The sequence below is a fragment of the Danio rerio genome, chromosome 14, assembly GCF_052040795.2.
Source record: "Danio rerio strain M-AB ecotype USA chromosome 14, GRCz13ab, whole genome shotgun sequence".
NCBI classification, from domain to species: domain Eukaryota; kingdom Metazoa; phylum Chordata; class Actinopteri; order Cypriniformes; family Danionidae; genus Danio; species Danio rerio.
Genome location: NC_141034.1, coordinates 31,453,993 through 31,475,032, shown reverse-complemented (window position 1 = coordinate 31,475,032; position 21,040 = coordinate 31,453,993). Strand labels below are relative to the sequence as shown.

The window sequence follows — 21,040 nt, the reverse complement described above, 5'->3', positions numbered from 1 at the left end:
CATGGCTGCATTCAGTAGCCAATTCAAAAGAGCACCAAAAAATGTATTAATCCATGAAGAAAATGATGAGCTAATTATCTTGCTTATTAGCAGGGTAATTCTTATCTGCAGAGAAAGAATAAAGCACAAACAAGAGGAACAGAAAGAATGGAAATCCATGTTGCTGCTGTTGTTGTTATTATTAGGCAAAACCCTTAATTAGAACAAATGCTGAGAATGAGGTTAATGCTAAGCCAGAATAGAATAGCGTACTATATGCAAACAAGAATACATCACATTTGGTGTGTGCCACTTTGTTTTTCAGCCATCAGATGTAAGGCTAGTTGTCACACAGACAAGTTTCTACAAAGGCTAAATGAGGATACTGTTCTGAGTCAAAATATGCAAATACTTGTTTTTGACTTTAAAGGCTGTTAAAGCTTGTGTAGGCAGTTTTGGAGAGAATATTGATAGCAAGCTAGCTTTAAAAGCAAAAGATCCCACCCTCTCCAAAAGCCACAACTCATCCATAACTCTTGAGCACAGTGGTTTCAGATTACCTTATGTCTCACTGACCTAACATAATGTGATGATGAACTTAAACTTATTTGAAACTATTGTTGAAGTGCTGTTGGTGTTGAGCCATGCAATTACACAAGCTAAATGACCAATCCACCAAAACCCCTGTCCAAGATAAAAATCACAGTCATGCCATGATTTTCAAATATTCTGAGTCCCTTGGTTGCCCCCAGCATGGAAAAACAACACCACTGTCATTTCTGCTTTATATTGTCTTTTAAATTACTTTCTTTCTCTTCTGCAGGTGTTTTTGGTTCAGGAGAAACATGCGGTAGCTGCTGTTTTCCTGGGTTGGTCTGCATATCGTCATTAAATTATCTGATGGCATGTGATTCTGCGTGAGCATGGAGGTATGCAAATACAGGAGAGGACAGGCACCAGGCCAAAGGCATTTAATGGATGAATAACTTATGATGCTGAGCCTTAAACAAAACATGAAACTATGTTTGTAATATTATAATTATCTATATTAAGGCCAATATGACTATAGTAGTGCAGAAACTACATCAAATCTTCATTTCCAATTTTCTTTTTTTTCTTTTTTTTTTTTTTTTTTTTTTTACAATGGATTTATTATATTTTATTTAAGGGCAGCTCAGTGGTTTGCACTGTCGCCTTACTGCAAGAAGGTTGCTAGTTTGAATCCCGGTATTTTTGCATGTGTTTCTTCTGGTGGCTCCAGTTTTCCCCAAAGCCTAAAGACATGTGGTATAAATGAATTAGTTATACAAAATTAGCTGTAGTGTATGGGTATATGTGTGAATGCTATAGTGTGTTACCCCAGTACTGGGTTGCGGCTGGAAGGGCGTCCACTGTGTAAAACATAGCTGGAATAGTTGGCGGTTAATTCCACTGTGGCAACCCCAGATAAATATGGGACTAAGCCAAAGGAAGATGAATGAATGAATGATTTTTTATTTAAATTTATTTATTATTTCGTTAATTATTTTTTAGAAAAATAAAGATTTTGCTCTGCAAACAAAAATTAAAAAGACTGTGTAGCAAATGCGAATTTTGAAGCTGTTGATTATTTTAGAAGGTGTATGTTTCAAATAAGTAAATATGTAAGATATTGGGTTGTGAGTTTGTGTAGTTCATGTTGTAAGACAAAGTATTTAAAATATTGCTGAGCATTGTTTACAGCTGTTTACTGTAGACTTTATTTCATGCATTAATTTAAACTCTTATAAATCACAAAGAAAAAAAAACAAACAGGCTGTCTTTGAAAGTGATAGAATGTTTAATTCCTCCTGAGGATCTGAAACCTACAATCAATTTGTATATAAACGAAACATGGCAAAGGAAATGGGACAACTGCATAAATTATAAATAACTCAAAATTAACCCGAAAATAAACGAAAGACACTTTGCAAATTATAATTTTAAGAGCAGACATGAACAAACTGTCTATGCTATATGCTGATTTGGGCATTCTAGGTTGATTAATTTGTATATGCTAAATAACAAAGCACCACCTAAATACAATTATTACCAAGCTGCTTTTATCATGAAACATATTTTGTTGGAATGTGTAAGTTTGAATACCATTGGAGACATTTTTTATAAGGAGAGTACTTTGATGGACATTTTTAAAAAGGTACCTCCAGGAAGAATCTTAAATTATTTATCAAAAATTTAACTGAAAAATCATATTTGAATTTGAATATAATTTTGAGTGAATTTTATTTTATATATTTTTATTTATATAATTTGTCTAAGTAACTTTATTGTAATATAAATTTGTTTTTATGATGTAATATTTTTATGTATATCCATTTTGCCATGAAATAGCCAGCAGTGGCAAGCAATAATTAAATAAATAAATAAATAAATAAATAAATAAATAAAGAAAGAAATTTCATTAAAAAAAAATTACAAATTATTCTAAATAGATTCTGTAGCCATTCCTGTACCACTATCTTGATTGCGACGGAAATGTGAAATGGCTTTTACCCAGTTAAAAAGTCTGTAAATGAGAATTTATTCTATAATTTATGCTAAATATTCATGAGCCTATTACAGTATTAAATCGTATTATCATTATTCCTAACAATTTAACCAAGGTTGACACGGCATGCCCTGCTATTGGTGTTTAGTTTTATTGCCTTTCTTACCTCCCTTGGCACTTATGGTAGAAAAGTTCAAAACATTTTATAGATACTTTTTTTTTTTTACAGCCAAGGTATGCACCTTTGGACAAAGTGACTTTCAAAAACAAATCCTGAGACACCTTCAGCTGAGTGAAAAAGTGATAACTAGGTCTGCTTTCTCCTTTATATTTCTTAATTTGTGGAGTCTATTGCTATGGCAACATATGGACAATTTTTTTGATTCATTTAAAAGGCACAGCTTATGAAAACATTTCGATGACGTGCTTGCAGTTCTCGCTCCCATTAAGGACAGCGTCTGGTAGTTTTCATCTTTTCCTTTAAAACAAGGATGTGTCGGCATCGCATATGATTTATTGGCATTTTGTTGTGCCAGTTTAAACAGCCTTTCTCTATTAGAATCACAGAGGGATGCATCTTTTCCTCAGTAGTGCACACGCGAAAGTAAAGCAGTCCCCAGAGCCTCTGTTTACCAACCAAGTCGGATTTACTCCTTTCATACCCAGACATACAGAGGCTCACCTTCTCCCCTGGGGCTTTCATTTTGTCTCACATCCCAACTCCACTCCAGCCACAATCCGCTCAAAACTTACCAGACTGAGGGGCTTTTATGCAAATCTCTGCACCAAAAACATAGTTACGAACCCATTCCTCATTCTCAGAAATACACACTTCAAAAAGAAACCATTTAATTCTCTGATGACAAAATTGAGAACAGTTCCATTATTGCCCGTACCAGCTAGAGGGGACAACTTAAGGAGCTTGTCTGTAAACATAGCCGTACAAAAACCACTCTCAAGGAAAGCTTCATCAGACAGGGAATCATTTGCATTCTTTTAAACAAACGTTTTGATGGTGAAACAAACAGGCCCGCTCTGCCATGTTTGATCTCCATCATTTTCGCAAAGCGCTGACACTAAGTACAAAAACAACTTAAGGTCATTTCTCCATGACTATGACAGACAATTATTCGGCTGCGTTTTGTGTTAGGAGCTATGGAGGCGGACACGGGTGATGGGTGAATGGAGACTGAGATCACCACGTCGTTTCGGTGGACTGACCAAAACAAAGCAGGATTGCTCTGTGTCTAATGGTGGCCGGCGGAAAAGCTTTCCCATCAGATCACATGGTGGATAAATGAAGCTTCTTGAAATGGAACGGGAAGAATGTGGCACGGATCGTAAAACTGGGACCACAGGGAACGGTAAAAGGGTTCGGATGGCAGCCAGATTCATCAAGTCATTTATGCCATTCCTGAAATATGTCAAACGGCCATTAGGAATGCTGTTCCGAGTACTAAAAGGAGGAAAGAATTAAATATGTGAACCGGGGATGGTGGCTTGTGAGCAGCGTATTTAAAATTCTAAAAAGCTGTCCTGAATCTCTCCTAATCAGGCGCCTCTAATTATTAAATATTTTCAGACTGCTTTAGTGTAGTATGTCTACAATCAATTAACATGATTAAAATTTTATACATTTTATTTAATAGATTTGGGCAAAAAAAAATAAATAAAAGGCTCTTATGTAATAGTCAAAACATTTAGTTCGGTGCGTGACTGTCAGACGCACTCCATCTTGATAAAACAAATAAATAAATAAGTAAATAAAGGAACTGGAAAAAAGACTGCCGTAAGTCACATTCATTTCTTAAAGTAAAATATTAATTAAAATGTCTTGATTTGAGAATATGCATAGACTTGATCAGTAAAACTAGCTTTTTTTTCTTTTTCTTTTAATCCTAATTTTAATATGACGGACTGACAGACTGACCGACCGAACCACCATCTCAACTGTTTTTTTGTGCCCGTTTGTCGTGCAGGCCAGATAAAATAAATCCCCCGCTCATTCTTTTCTTTTAATTTTTCTTATGCAAAATGATAATAAGTTTTATTTTATACCTGTCAACCCTCACGTATTTTACAATTCTATCCTGCCCCTTGCTCTAAATACGAATCTGTTATGTGCTTTCATTTTATTAATACATGAAAAAAGATTGAAATAAATATAAAATGGCGAGATTCCCTTCCTTTTCATTACAGTCTCTTATGTAATAGTCAAAACATTTAGTTCGGTGCGTGACTGTCAGACGCGCTCCATATTGATAAATAGACAGTTTCCAAAACTCATTCTCTACACATGATTTGAAGCGGAGCGAAAGTGGACACTCTGGATTTTGGGTCCTTGTTTGAACAGACATATACACCTACTACTATTACTAACATTAAAAAAAAAAATATATATATATCAATCATGGTGGGTTTTCTTTTAAACACAACAAATTTTGTCTTGAATGAGCATAAAAAGTTAGGAAAGCAGTCGAATGCTTTCATTATGGATCTGTGCATTGTATCCCTTATTTTTACATCCCAATGCTGACTATACCAGTCAACATAGAGATGTAAAAATAAGGGATCCCCTCACCCCAACAATAGTTAATAGCTCTATAAAGAAATTGAATCAAGTTTATCCAATTTCATCAACATTTTATTCACTGTATAGTTTAAACATTCTGATTGAAGAGCAGTGAATGAATCTCAAATTTAGATTTTTTGGTTTGATTACATTAACAGAGGTGTCACTTTTTATAAGTGTATAAGTCTGTTCAAACACGTACCCAAAACCCAAAGTGTCCACTTTGGCTCCGCTTCAAATCGCGTATACACAATCCGTTTGAGAAACAGCATCATTTTATCACTATAAAACATGTCTGACAGTCATGCACTGCTACATGAACTGGCTGTTTTGAGGAATGCATAGGAGGTGTGATGGTGCCTGTAATGGAACGGGAGGGAACCCTGCCATTTTTATATTTCTTTCAAATTATTTTCATACCTCAATAAAACAAAAGCACAGAATCGATTCAAATTTAAGAGCAAGGAGCGTCCCCTGGTGGTTCTGCGGTATGCGTATAGTGAGGATTGGCTATTGTTTATTGCCACCCTTCATAAAAAGATTGAACAAATGGGAGAAATACTGGAAATGATTTTACGAAATTATAATGGGATAAAATAGTAAAATACAGGAGAATTTCAGGAAAATCGGGAGGGTTGACGGTAAGATGTTGACAGATATGATATATGTGTATGGATCATAGCTTTGAAATAGCTACAAGGTGTTAATGTGCAATACATAAACTCAAACTGTATTTGTTTTTTTGCAGTAGGATAACACAAAGTTATTAGAAAAAATCTAAAACATTTTACAGTATTTTAACTACAATGTAAACATCAACTCCAAAACTTTTTCCAATCCAAAAGTATTCCTATGCCCTTCAGCACTGTGTATACTGTATATATTGTAAGAATCAGCTCTTTGTACTGAATGACTGACGGCTGCCAAGTACAGCTTGTGTCACCGGGAAGCTGAGCCACAGCCTATCACTTCCAACTGTTCTTTCTATGGTCACACGACATGAAATCAATACGGTGTGTTCTGCCGCTGATAGGGACACAGTGAAAAAGAAACATTCCTTCGAACAGACTGCACTTTATTTAAGTCCACCGAAGCATCTAACATGACTGATTGACAGATGAAACTGTACATTGTAATTAAGATCAGATCATTTAAGAATATTTCTAACTTTTTCTAAAGTCAAGTATTCGGAAGGTGGAAGGAAAATATATGCAGTTGTAGTTATTTGTGCTCAGAACACACAAAAACAAAACATAAAACAAAACTGTATTACATATTTTGTCTGTTTGTATAGAAACTGTTACTACCGGCAGCGTTATGATTTAGTAATTTAAAATGCAAGCAAATTAAATGTTTAATGATCATTGCATAATTACTGATCATTGGATAATTTAATGTTCAGTACCATCACATTTATCTAACCTAATTTAACCTAATTTGATATTGGTTATAGATTCATTTAAAAATGTAATATAGTAATTCATGATTGTCACTGTGTTCTAGTTAAATGTTCAGTTCTAAAAAAAAAATGTATTTATCAGTTTGGTGCAAGAGTAAAAATAATTTAACAGGCACATCTATATTATTAATTTGAATATAATTAAGACAATACTGATTAAAAGTCTACCATTTAAACAGTGATTTTTATTATTATTATTTTTTTTAATGACCTTAATCCGACTACCGTCATAATCAAACTAAACCAAAATCGAATTAAGACATGTGAAGTATGGCGATTTTAGTCCCATTATTGAAGTGCAATTCAGACATGTAAACAGCTTAGTCAAACTATTACCATCATGTTGTGACAGAATAGTCTATACACACGTCTGTTTGACACTATTCTCTGCTCCTACCGAGTCATTGAAGGACCACAGACACCAGCATTGCCAACTTTGCGACAACTTTCCTCCAACAAATCATAATTGCATCATATCTCTTCATGGGGGACAACGTTCCTGAATGAAAGTGAAACTGCCACATTGCAGTCAAAGTTGACATATTAAAAATGAAACAGCTGAAATGACATGAAATTCCAGAGGTAATGTGGGTAGCGCAGTGGCGTAATAACTTTAATTGAATGTGCTATAACATGTAAAACCGGATCATGAAAGGAACATTCAAAAAGCAACTCATGTAAACACCTTAATCATATTGCCTTATTCAGATTAAGGAAAATAATTGGATTACTTATGTCCATGTAAAGTCTATGTTTGGATGTCTATTAGACTTCCTTTAAATTCTAAATATGCTTGCTGTGCTGGCTGCTATTTTATGACAACATTTTAGTCTAGATGCAGAATGTTAATTAGCATGGTTAAGTTAGCTATTAGATGCTTAAATGGACCATTTATGCACACATTTTTTCTCTATTTACACCAGTTTTAAAGTAAGTATATAACCTGACAAAATATTTGCTCCATTGAGATAGGAATGCTAAGAGATAGTATTCATCATGAACGTCCTTGGTCTGTTTCTGAGAGATACAATTTTCTTTAGTCCTATAGTGAGTTTTGCTAAAAGAACTTAACACTTAACATTTGAATGGATAGTTCACAAAAAAATCTAAATAATTTACTTACCCTGGAGTTTTTTTTTTTTCAATCACTTACTGTATGTCCTTCTTTCTCTGACCCCAAAAACGATAACTGTTTAAAATGTCTTGGCATTTAATGACAGTGAATAACCATTGCCATTTCTTTTAAATCAAGCATTATATAATTGTCAAGGAAAGTTAGAGTTAACCTTCAGGCTGATTGTAAAAATGATATGTGTTCCACATGACCTCTGAAACATTTGCATTAAAATAAAAAGCTTAATGATAATTAATGAAAATTGAAGTGAACAGCAAAAAACAAACAATCAAACAGACAAAAAAAATAAATAAATAAATAAATAAATAAATAAATAAATATATATATATATATATATATATATATATATATATATATATATATATATATATATATATATATATATATATATATATATATATATATATATATATATATATATATATATATATATATATATATATAGTAGGCGTGCATTGTCTTAGTGTCCCACCAGTGAAAATATACAGCCATATCGCACTTCTACAAGTTTGATATTGCATTTATACAACATGTATGTCCTTCTTTCTCTGACCCCAAAAACGATAACTGTTTAAAATGTCTTGGCATTTAATGACAGTGAATAACCATTGCCATTTCTTTTAAATCAAGCATTATATAATTGTCAAGGAAAGTTAGAGTTAACCTTCAGGCTGATTGTAAAAATGATATGTGTTCCACATGACCTCTGAAACATTTGCATTAAAATAAAAAGCTTAATGATAATTAATGAAAATTGAAGTGAACAGCAAAAAACAAACAATCAAACAGACAAAAAAAAAAAAAAAATAATAAATAAATATATATATATATATATATATATATATATATATATATATATATATATATATATATATATATATATATATATATATATATATATATATAGTAGGCGTGCATTGTCTTAGTGTCCCACCAGTGAAAATATACAGCCATATCGCACTTCTACAAGTTTGATATTGCATTTATACAACAGTTTGAACAGTCGTGTATATAAAAAGGAAATTCAAACACAGTATAAAACAGTATAGTATAAAACAGTATAAAATCCTTTTGTATGAGGAACTACTTTCCTCCACCATTCATTCAAATCTACATCTGACGTCAGAACAGCAGAAACCATTGCAAATTCACTAACATCAATTTAGAGCTAGTATTTGAATGATTCTCTAGCGTAATGTCTAAAGTGATGACAAAACAGGTGATTTTGCTCACATTTAAAGATTATAAGGCTGAACGGCATGAAATACCTTCAGTCAAGTGACATTTTCCAGTATTTCTTTTGCAATCTAGATATCAAATCACATCAGATGGATGTAAAACCTGTTTAAAAATGATCTGATCAGCTGTAGTTTGAAATTACGAAGTAGTCAGAATTACGCTGAGTTTTTCTCCTTTAAGGGTTTATTATGCAATACTGAGGTCAATTATGCAAAATTTACATTGATAATCTCTGTCGCCATCTTGTGGCAGAACATCAACCGTCTTTGCTCTGTATGACAGGCTGATGGATGCCGACATGCTGTCTCTCAGAAATTATAAATCTTTTAAAATAGTCACTATTCTTATTAATAAACTGCATAGTTGCAATCTTAACAACTACATTCTCGACTAAAAAAGCCTTAAAAGTACATTATATTGTCCAACAGCTCTTATATTTGTCAAATTGTAGTGAGTTTAGATCTGCTGTCACTCTATGTGGGAAGAGTAATACAGAAGGGTGAGGAGGCTGTACGAGTCAGCCAATCAGATTTAAGAACCATATATATATATATATATAATTATAAATAACTAAATAATAAACATAGTTCAAACATTATGGAACATTAAGCTTGCACAGGCTGGTTATTAAAGGAAAAAAAATTCTGTTACTTGTACAGATTAATTATTTTTCTTCTAGAGGTGTAGAGGATCATCAGGAGCCACTAGTCAAGTAATACTCCTTTTTGATTTACTTATTTATTTATTTATTATTATTATTATTATTATTATTATTATTATTATTACTATTGTTATTATTATTATTATTATTACTATTATTATTATTATTATTATTATTATTATTATTATTATTATTATTATTATTATTATTATTATTATTATTATTAATATTGTATATGTTTAAACAGAATGTGCTAGAAGCTATTGACTTGCATTTAATGGATCAAGCTCCACAGTTTCACCTGAAAATCTTAAGAAAAATTCATCTACATCTTGGATTGCAGAAGAATGAGTAAATTAAGTTAATTAATTTTGGTGTGTAATGCCTCCTAAAATGGACAGCAGAAGCATGACATGTTTCAATGTCTATGTGTGGCATTATAATAACATTGAAGTCTGTAAATTAAAGGCAGAGTATTGAAGGTAATTTGTCGATGGTGGTGTTCTGCAGGTTTAAATAAACAGCTATATTTATGTTCACAGGCTAGAAGAATTAGGATGTTAATGGATTCAGTGTTTAACGTGAGGAACATCTGTGATTTATTTAGCAGTACACATCCTTGTGAAAGATTTGAAATGTCATTCTAAGCGTCCCTCTGAGCATTACTTGAGACTGTTCCTTAAAAGCCAAAAGAAATGTAAAAAAGAGGCTAAAGTGATTTCAGGAATAAGACAAGCAGTCCCAGAAGACCCCGTTTAAGTAGGACTCCTTTGGAAGAGCACTTATACGCGATACCTACAGTTGTGACCATTGTTCAAAATCTTGCTACACCGAGTTCACTGTCTGTGACTAAGAGCCTTTGGAAAGCAGTGGCTTATTTCATGCGTTCCTGAGGGAATACTGTATGCGTCACATATCAGATTTAAAATCAGATGGATGTTATTCTTTAAGGAGGGAAGCATGAAACAAAGGACAGGACCTTTAAAAATCTCCGAGCTGTAAAACGGACATTTCTTTATTTTTAGCTTATAATAAAAGCTTATCAACCACATCTTACACAAAGTGTGGGAGTAGAACTAGCTTGTGAAAAAATCTGATAGTGCAGCCTTAAGCCATTTCAGAGGTCATAACGCTCACGGCACTGCTATCCCTTTAGTCCTGTGATTCTCGGTGTGCGTGAACATCTTATGAATCTGTCACTCAGCCCTTTGGCCTTAATGACAGAGAAAAGGAAAGCCTCAAGCTTGCTGTAATATCTCCAAAGGTCATTCTGCAGCTGATAATGCATTCATCAGCACTAAAGAAAATTAACTATATAATTTCACGTCCGTAGTTTTAATGCGGAGATGAATTTGTGCCACAGACCATGGGAGAGCAATATGCCATTAGTTTTGGTTGGCCAAGTGAGAGTGCTCTCAATGAGTCTAATGCATACCTGTGTTTAATAATTGTAAAAAGTTTAATCTTTCTGAAAGGCTTTATGGTTTTTAAACCAATGTGTACTCAATGGCATGTGACTTTTTAGCATTGTAAAGCCATGAATTGCAGACAGTTGGACACGAAAGTGCCGCTGTTTATAAAATGAGTGCTTAAGTAAAAGCTTTTGATTCCTTATTTTTTCAGTTATTTAATCACATGGCTGTGCTTAGTTCATTACCTGAAAAACGATATTAATTTTCTGAAATGGAAAAGCTAAAATGATTTTGTCTGTCTTTTTTGGCATCGTTAACTCAGTTTTTCTCAAAAAAGCAACTACAATTTTTGCCGGAAGCTTTTTTAGCTAGAGTAGGGGTCAATTTCATAAGTAGTCATTATGTTTAAACCTCATGGAATTCATAGCTGCTAGAATCTTAAATAATGCTGCTGGCAGTGCAGTATTAATCTCTCCCCTCTTTGAAGTATTCTGCTAAACTAATCCACAGATTTTTCTAATAAAGTCACCTGAGGAGTTTAGATGGATTCAAACAATATGTTGAAATCATGTGGTTCAGTTGTGATTTAACTCATTTACTAATTCAAACCAAACTACTAACTACAATAGTTAACATAAAAATAAGCTTTTGATTTTAGTAATTTGATATTTATAGAAAAAGGGCTAACATGAATTAACAATGAACATCTACATGTTTATTAACTAGTTTGGAACATCTATATATTTAATAACCAGGTGAAGTTTATGTATAGACTAATTTTGAGAGGAGCACATGCTTATGATTAACTGCGGCTGGTCCCGCATTAGCTAATGCATCTAATAACCAATAAGGTTAGGTTAGGTTAGGTTAAACTTTATTTGTCCCCGAGAGGAAATTTGTCTTGGGCATAACAGGTGCTACAACATTGTCTAAACACACAGTAAAAATAAATAAAACAAAACAATTAAGAACAAACAGTTAAGAACATACATTGTTTACAGAATAAGACTGTATATAAGTATAAATTTATAAAACACAGAACCCAGTCAAGTGCTAGCGTACTACAGTAACAGTGTTATTGGTAGAGCTCAACAGTTTTATGGAGGTAGGAACAAACGAAAGCTTCAGTCTATCAGTTTTACACATTGGCATTCTCAGTCTTTTTCCTGATGGTAACAGCTGATATTAACTGAAAAGGGGATGTTTAGAATCAGCGTTAATAAGTATTGCTCTTTTCATAGCAGCCTGTTCGTATAGAGTCTGGATGGGCTCATATTGTTTTATCCCTATAATTTTCATGGCTGTTTTTTGCATATAAACCAATTTATTTTTCAACTGAACAGACAGGTTTCCAAACCAGACTGTGATTCCTTAGCGAATAAGACTCTCAAACACTATGTGACAAAATGATCACAGGCCTGTGTTCAGAAACACTTCGTGGGTCAAGGACCCTTTCTTGTGTCTTTTTTACATTTAACACAAGACAGATCTTATTACACCACTGAGTGAAATGATCGATTTCACTGTGGTAGGATGATAGGTCCATGTCTTTGTGTAAGAGACTTAAAATGGCAGTGTCATCAGCATATTTCATAATATAATTATTAAAATGTGTGCTCCTGCAATCATTCGTGTACAAAGCAAAAAGCACAGGCGATGATACACAACCTTGTGGCACTCCTGTATTACTGTATCTGACCTCAGAAAGTGTCCCATTAACCCTTACCTGCTGAGCTCTGTTACTTAAAAAAAAGAGTAAAACCATTTAATTAAGAACGTACTGACACCCATGTTATGCAACTTCTCTAAAAGTAGATGTGTCTGCACTGTATTAAATGCCGAACTAAAACGCGTTTTTGTGGGTTTCCTCCAGGTGCTACAGTTTCCCCCACAAGTCCAAAGACATGCGGTTAGGGTGAATTGGGTAGGCTAAAACTGTCCATCATGTATGTGTGTAAATGAGAGTGTATGGGTGTTTCCCAGTGATGGGTTTTAGCTGGAAGGGCATCCGCTGCGTGAAACACCCCGGATTAATAAAGGAAATATGCTGAAGAGAAAATGAATAAATAAACGGGTCTGATGTAATGTAATTTCATTCTGCATTACAATTTATTGTGAAGTTTTGTTTGACAGAAATAAAGGAAACTGAAACTGAGGAATATCAATGTCGTGTCGGACAATTACTAGTGCATTTTAGGTTTAATTTATGGCCATTTTTCAACCCTAAACATTTCACAATGCAATGCTTAATTCCAAATACTCATAAAAGGACAATTTCTTCAAATTAACACATACTTTTGTTTTCTTCATATTTATCTTAACCTTTAAAAAAAAGAAGAAATGCTAACTTGGATGATTGCTAAATGTGATCCAAAACAGTCAGCACTGGTGTCTGTTGGCAGTGATCATGTTCTATGGTGTTCACATGCTAGGCTGTTGTAAGTGAACATTGTAGTGACAAATTTGTATCACTTAATTGCTTAAAAAATGTGTTGCAGTTTCGCTACAGTAGGTCTCTATGAATGATATGCCTTTAAGAATAATGTAAGGGACTGAATGGAAATAAAGTCAGTCAGTTTATATGAGCATCAACATTTTGCAACCAGGTGGGTCCTGGAAAGTAATGCTGCAAAGGTGTTAATGAATTCAGAAGGGGGTAAAAAACAAGATGAAGGTATGAAGTGCTAGTAGAGGTCAGTCCACATGCGCTCTAGATCAATCAGCTGAACAACATGTTCTCATGTTATATTTATAAATGCATATGCTTATTCACATTTGAAGAGAGAAATGCATCTTATCCATAATGAGATCATTTGGTTTGACTTTTTTTCCATTTAACACATTTGCTTATGAGATCCAAGAAGTGATCCAAGAAATGTAACTTGACTGAGCAAAGCAGCTAGTTATTTCTTGACTGGACTTTGAGAGCTTATGCTAATCCGAATGTATGCTGATTAATAAATCTATAAGGCATAATTAAGAATTTTACATTAAGTATTATAACTGGAGTCCCTTTTTTGTAGCCATTAAAAACGAAAGTGGATCATATCCAGCAACTCTGCATCTGAATGTGTTTCGTAATACCTGACATATCTGTTGTTCTTTCTTCTAGCTAGGGCCGTATTTGCAAATTCCCAAAAGCCACAAAAACAAAACATTCACAAACTCCCTCTGCACCTTATAAAAAGGCTATGTTCTTCCTCTTCACAGAACATTTGCATATCTTGCAGGTATTGGCTGTCAGTTTCTGGATTCTTAATGTGCAAAGTACGTTAAAATTTAAAGCAGGCGAATGGAAAATAGATTTGAGACTAGTACTTACATGCTAATTTAACTGGTGCAGGAATGATGAATCAATAGTCTAGCAGTAACATCTTTGACGATACTCTCATCTATAATGTATAACTCATGCATGTGTAATGAATCAACAAATAATTTGTATTGTATTACAGGTCTTGTTGCTCCTTAGTACCATGCTGCATTTCCAATGCATTAAGATGTCTTGGCGAGCATGAATTATCGGATCGTTGTATGAATGTATGTAGGCCATTGCGTTGTTGGAATATATCACACGCCAAAACGACACCGGCAGCACGTAAAGAGCTACAAAATCAAATAAAGTTGCAGAAAACCCATGGGATATAAGCCAGCACTAAAAGGGTTGACCCCATAAAGAGTTGTAGCCTAATTATGATTTCATTAAAGTGTTTATTCAATGGAGGAATAGGGAGGAGATGAAATTGAATTGTTGGATAAGATGATGGCTGTGTTGTATTGGAGCTCGGAGTTGAGTTGGGGTTTCATCCTATTTCTAGGTTAATTACATGGAGCCTTCACTTCAATTGTCAGAGGAGGAGCATCGCTTAACCTAAATTACACCAAAACCCTGAAGAGAAATTGTCTCATCCATGTAAACCCAAGTCCTCTCCCTCTCACTCATCTATCTCTTCCCCTGCCTAAGACATAATGCCGTTTCAATCCCAGCACGCGTCACAATCATTACGCTTACTTCAGCCACAAAACATACACCTCAGAGGCTAGTCTGAGACGCAGCGAATCTCTCTGTTCCTCGCGTCAGATGATGATGGTTTACACGGCGTGCCTTCAATTTTCCTCCTCAAACAATGGTTGTGTACACAGCGCTTTCAAGGTTTGGAAAACGCAACAAAACGTGATTTGAACATCAAGCGTCAGACCATCTGGGCCACATTACAAGCACCAAATAATGACCGGGTCCTTCAATGCTACGCTAATGTGTGTTGTTTCACTTATGTCGATATAATGCAGTGCAAAATCTGGTGTTCTCATGCAGCTGTTTGTATGTGCGACCTCCGTCATCTCATCCGTCCCCATATCACAAAGAAAAAGTGCTATTAAAATTTCACACACACACAGAGACTACGGGGCTATCGAGCCTGAGGTTTGATAGAGAATCTCTAGTTGCCACATGTCATTCATTTCACCTGCTTTTGTTTCCATCAAGGCCAGTCTAATCCCTGACCTTAAAAAAAGCTTGTCATTAACATTGAGAATCTTCAACACATAAAATAAGTATTTAAAATCAATTTGCCAACCTTCTTGGATAAAGACAGATCACATAAAGGGATAGTTCACCCAAAGATGAACATTTACTCACTATTTACTCACCCTCAAGTGGTTCCAATTCTTTATTCTGTTAAGCACTAAATATGATATTTTGAACTATGGGACCATAACCGTTTTCAAGTTATACAATGGTTTGGAAAAGTCAAGGTTTTATAGGGCTATGAAACCCCCTTTTTTCGGTTCAAGTGTGCCTCCCATTTTTTCAAAAAATGCTCCAAGATGTGTGTGTGAAGTTTTGCGAGCAGAATGAGACACAAACCGTGAGGAGATCCATGATTTTATAGCTTACAAAGCTAAATGCAAAGTTATAAACCGTAAGTAATTTGATGCCCTGCTACATATGTTATTCGTAAATTCATATACACATAGCAACAATTTGTTATATCATTATACAGATAATCGTGTTTACATAAACACTAAATGAGGAGGACTTCTCTCCTCCTCAATCCCCGGGTCTAAATGCAGACACAGTGCATTTGCCCTGCGGTTAATATGGAGATTTTAAACATGGGTGAACACAGCAGCATAGATAGGCTATGTGTCTGAACGGTAACAAACTCAACTGATAAAAGATAAGTCTGCCATTCTCCAATTCTCGTACAGCTCTCCCGTCTAAAATGCTTGCTGCAAACCAATCACTTTGCTGTATTGGCCCTGACAAGAAAGACATGCAACAAACCCTGTGGATCATGGAAACAAGCACACACGACCCGTGCTGTGCAGATGCGGTCTCACCCAGTCATTGGGTCACAGCTTGGCAGGTCTGCCTTGCTTTCGGAAAGCACATGCTCTCACGAATAATTAAAAAGCAGGTTCTTCTCATAGGACAAGAAAACTCGGTTATGAATAATCATGGGAAATCGACGCGTCATCACTCCACTTGTAGATTCACACTACATCATAGGATTTTGATCCCACCCCAAAAATCATTTTAAACCCAGAAGATGAAATTAGCTGACAAAAGCTCAAATTATTCAGCTTTCCCCACAATTAAAGCTGAAAGTACTCCTGGGTGTCTTGAATCTTTAAAATCGGCAAAATTTTCTACTATACCGTTCCTAAGGTGTGTTTTTTATTTGCTTTTTTTAAAATCGTTTTTTAGGACAACAGTATCTCCAGCATTAAAGATATTTAAAGATGCTGTTTTAAATTGAAAGGAAATCTATGTTTTTGAAAATGATGAAGACAGCAGTCAATGATTCATTTGAATTATTTAGCCTGACATGTTTACTGCTCCAAAATATTTAAAGCTTTCTCAAAATAAAATATCTTGTGTTTAAAAGGAAAACATTTTTTTTTTTTTACCAAGATTTTAAAAAAGAATTTTTTTTTTTTAGACTAGTAATCACAATATCGTTAAACCGTGAAATTTGTATCCAAGATTATCATTCTGTCAGAATCCCATACCTGCCCATGCCTATTTTAAACACAACTGAAAACCTGTAACCATTCACTTCTATAGTAGGAAAATCAAAAACTCAATAAAAACTCAAGATACAGGTTTCCAAAATGTTTCTTCAAAATGTATTATGTTGTATTCAATCATGGTTTCCGCTATATTCATTCCGGGGCGCCACACCAAAATTCATTCCAGCCATGGCTACATTACAGCTTCTCATTCAAAACCTTCAGTTATTGCAGTCTTTTTTTTAGTAGCGGTTAATAATCACACCAAAATGTATTAAAATGTAAGTGAATTATAACAGAGCAAACTTTTCTGTAATCTTAGTAGTGCTGTGTGTTATTTGTTTAACCCTTTAAGGTTACATACTGACTGACTGACTGACTGACTGACTGACTGACTGACTGACAGGGCTGCACGATGCGTTAGGCCAGCAAACACGATAGCTTTCAGTTATGATCAACACAGTTTCCATAATTATACTTTATTTATTGATAAAGGTCGGTGATTCTGCATACAATGACTTTATCTTGGTGGCGTTTATAGCCCTTTTACTTTACTTCAGTATGCATCAATAGCTATGTTTCCATCCACCTATTTTTATGCAGATTTTGCATATGTGCATAAAATACGGTTGATGGAAATGCCAAGATGCTCATAAATTTTGAAAATGCGCATTAAAAACATAAGCGCATAAGTGAGTACGATAAAGTTTTTATGCAATAAGAAAAGATGCTCACAAACTACGATGGAAACACTTTTACCGCACAAACTCCAGCATGCGCATTAAAAAATGTCATATGATTTTGTTATAAGAGATCATGTGATGATAAATATGTGTGGATGGATAAATCAGCCGGCTGAGCACATTATAAAACATCTGAAATGTTGTTTTGGTCAACACCTTAACGTTTAAGCATTAGTGTTATTATATTATTAATATAATCAATGCAATAAATTGCACTAAAGTGCACATGAAAATCTGTGCTTGAGTAGCGTATATTTGAGGACATGCAAGAAGTTTTGAGCACGAACAGAGGAAATCGGCGAACAAACAATTTGCATTCCCATGTTACATAAATTGGATCTTGACTCGTAATACTGCGTCTACGACATTTGTCATAGAAATAACGTCTAACGTAGTTGGAAGTTCTATGTAAAAGACCTGCCACCACAGCTGGAAAATAAATCCTAGAGGATTCAATAGAAAAAACAAAACAAAAAGAATGACAGACCAGTTTTAACAAATTAAGCATGAGTATATGTTAATTTTGACCTGGTTATTACTATGCATTTTCATTGGTGTGCCTTTTGATTTTGAGATTTGGTCAAGGACTACTTGATAAGATCTTTCCTCCATTTGCTGGTGATTATCAGTGGGAGTTAAATGCAGTGGTCTGATCTCTTTAAATTCATTTTCACTCATTGGAGTTCCATCCGAGAAGGAAAAAAGCATTTTGCCTACAATTGGTCCATTGGTCCGAAAGAAAAGAAAGACAGATGGCATAAAAAAGACAAAATACATCAATAGGCATTTTTAAAAAAGCACATCGAAACTACGCATATGTCTCAAAAAGAAAGGCTTTTTGTTTAAACGAATGTATTTTTGCAACACGCAGCCTCCACAACCAAATGCCTTGATTTTTTTTTTCAAACATGATTCATCAAGACAAAAAGTATTTTAATGTAACCCCTCCTCTCTTCAATTGCTCTTTCTTGCTGTCACCCTCTCTCTCTCTCTCTCTCTCTCTCTCTCTCTCTCTCTCTCTCTCTCTCTATTTCATGTGCACTCTTGTTCTCTCCATCTTTCTTTTTTTCCTGTGTGAGTTTGTGTGTGTGTGTGTGTGTGTGTGTGTGTGTGTGTGTGTGTGTGTGTGTGTGTGTGTGTGTGTGTGTGTGTGTGTGTGTATGGTTCATAAGCGTGTGTTGCAGCTGAGATCTACGGGGGGGAACAATGTGATAAATTAGTTATGCATGCACACAACAAATTGATCCTGCTCTGTTCTGTCACAGAAAGCAGATGTTGCATACAGTGATGTATGTGGATGAGCAGCATGACTACAGTGCATTAATATTATTTCTTATTCAAATGTAATGCAAAGGACAAACAGCGTCTCTCATTCATGGCAAGATGTGCAAACAGTAATAAGCTGTATTTTTCCGCCGCTTGATGTATGAACTAATACATCACAGATGTAGATAGACAAATTAGTTTTATTTTGCCTTCCATAAAGACACGTTTTTTTTAGGATTAGTCATTTTCTCATTGAACATATTTTCATCTTCATTAAAATAAATTTGTTTACGATTTGACATACTAAACTACTGTCTGTTTGGCGCATTTCCATTTTGCTTAATCAATACAATGTTGTTAGATGTTTTTGGAAAAAAAAGAGGCAGCCTGAAACGTTTTCTACACTTTAACTTCCATTTATTGGAACCATTTAGTTTAGTTTTTTTTTTTTTTTTTTTTTTTTCAGTGATATTATAAGAATAACAAGTTAGCACACCCGCTAAGAGCGTATTCGTCATTGCAGTGCAATGTGTATGTAAACAGCATATAAAAATCTGAAGCAATCAGGAAGCAAGAGCTACTGTGATTAGGTTGCAGTAGTGGCTTCCAGTCATAAACAAAATGAATAGCCTGTTGTTAGAATCTTAAAAAAAAAAAGAAAACCTTCCACAAATAGCTGTTAACAGAATGAACAAACATCACAGGTATTGCTATTTCTCATTAAAAGCCCATCCAAGCAACATTTGCACAGTTGGCAATAGAATTCTTTGGAATGCCATAATAATTGGTCCTCGTACATAAATCAGAGCCCAGTTATTAGTCTGTGAAGCTCTTTGCGCGTGTATCCTCTAACATTCAAGTCCAGGACCATGGAAAATGTCCAGTAGAACACAAGCATTGCTGTCACGGATTGGTGGAAGCGGGCTTCGGGACAGATGTATCCTTGCTGTCAGAAATCTCCTTGGCCCCCTCACCTCATAATATTCCCCAAGGACATGGCATAGATCCGCTTCATGATTGCAATCAACCTTGACTTCCACACAAACAAACAACTATCCTTCACCCTGACCATCGCCAAGCTGGCTCATGCCAGGCAATTCACCGAGCACCAGCATTCATTGAATCGCTTCGTCTCATCTAACTGAGAAACCCCATGGCCTGTGCAATTGACTCTTCCATGAGCCGTACAACAGCTCGGCAAGACTCAGAGCTGACAATAATAGAGAGCTTTGTGAGGCTAGTGTGCATCAAACTCTGAAATCCTTTATTTCAGATTCTCCCATTATAGTTGGATGCATACCCCTAACGCTCACCCCTGACTGTAGCAGTCAATGACATTTGGAGAGACAGGCAGTATTACCCTTGCTCCCTTTCTGCTTCCTTCCTCTTTTGTAGGCAGAAAGGGTTTCATACCTACCTGACAAAAGATAGAATCCAGTTCAGATGATGGCCTAAATCGTTACATATTTCATTAGATTCCAAAGGCCTTCATAATTCATGCCCTGACTGTATTACTGCCCACTTTTGTTTACGTTTTGCCATTTTCCGCCACAGTGGAACAACACATCAGCGATCATCATGCCTGAAGGGCGCTTTCGTTTAATGCCGGCTTAGATCGAGGTCTTGAATGTTGTATGTTTTGAAGGCGAAGGTCAAGATATGGAGCTCCTTTCAACCCCAGACACCCCTGCGTCTTTGTTCATCATGTTCAATAGAAGATGACGGCTAGCCAGTGTAGGATAAAAGTGTCAGCAATCATGCAGGGACATCTTGATGTATGGGAAATATTACATTTTAATAATACAGTAGCTGATAATAACTCAATTATCCTATTGGGCTGTCTTTTAAGAAATGTATTATAATGTGTATATTTGAGAACAGTGCTTTAGATTTCATCCCCATCCACCGTAGAAATTTGTAATATTTTCAAAATGTTTTCCATCCACATGTACATTACTGAACATAAAACACAATAACATGTCTTTAAATGTCTGAAATAGTTGAATTATCATACTTTTATTCTGGCACAATCATA

The 21,040-nt window shown here is 34.9% G+C and overlaps 1 protein-coding gene across 10 annotated transcripts in view; it reads left to right on the top strand.

Annotated features, from left to right (window-relative positions):
* The window catches only part of pcdh11 (protocadherin 11), a 330,597-nt gene that overhangs the window by 12,647 nt on the left and 296,910 nt on the right, over positions 1-21,040 (top strand). For 9 of the 10 annotated variants that reach the window (XM_087281537.1, XM_087281538.1, XM_087281536.1 and 6 more), the window contains exon 3: positions 803-908. In XM_087281537.1, the coding sequence (XP_087137663.1) occupies positions 903-908 (6 nt within the window). In that variant the 5' untranslated portion in view covers positions 803-902. Of the gene's footprint in view, positions 1-802; positions 909-3,656; positions 3,796-21,040 lie in introns of those variants that run through there. The other variant, XR_015507527.1, reaches the window with a different exon arrangement.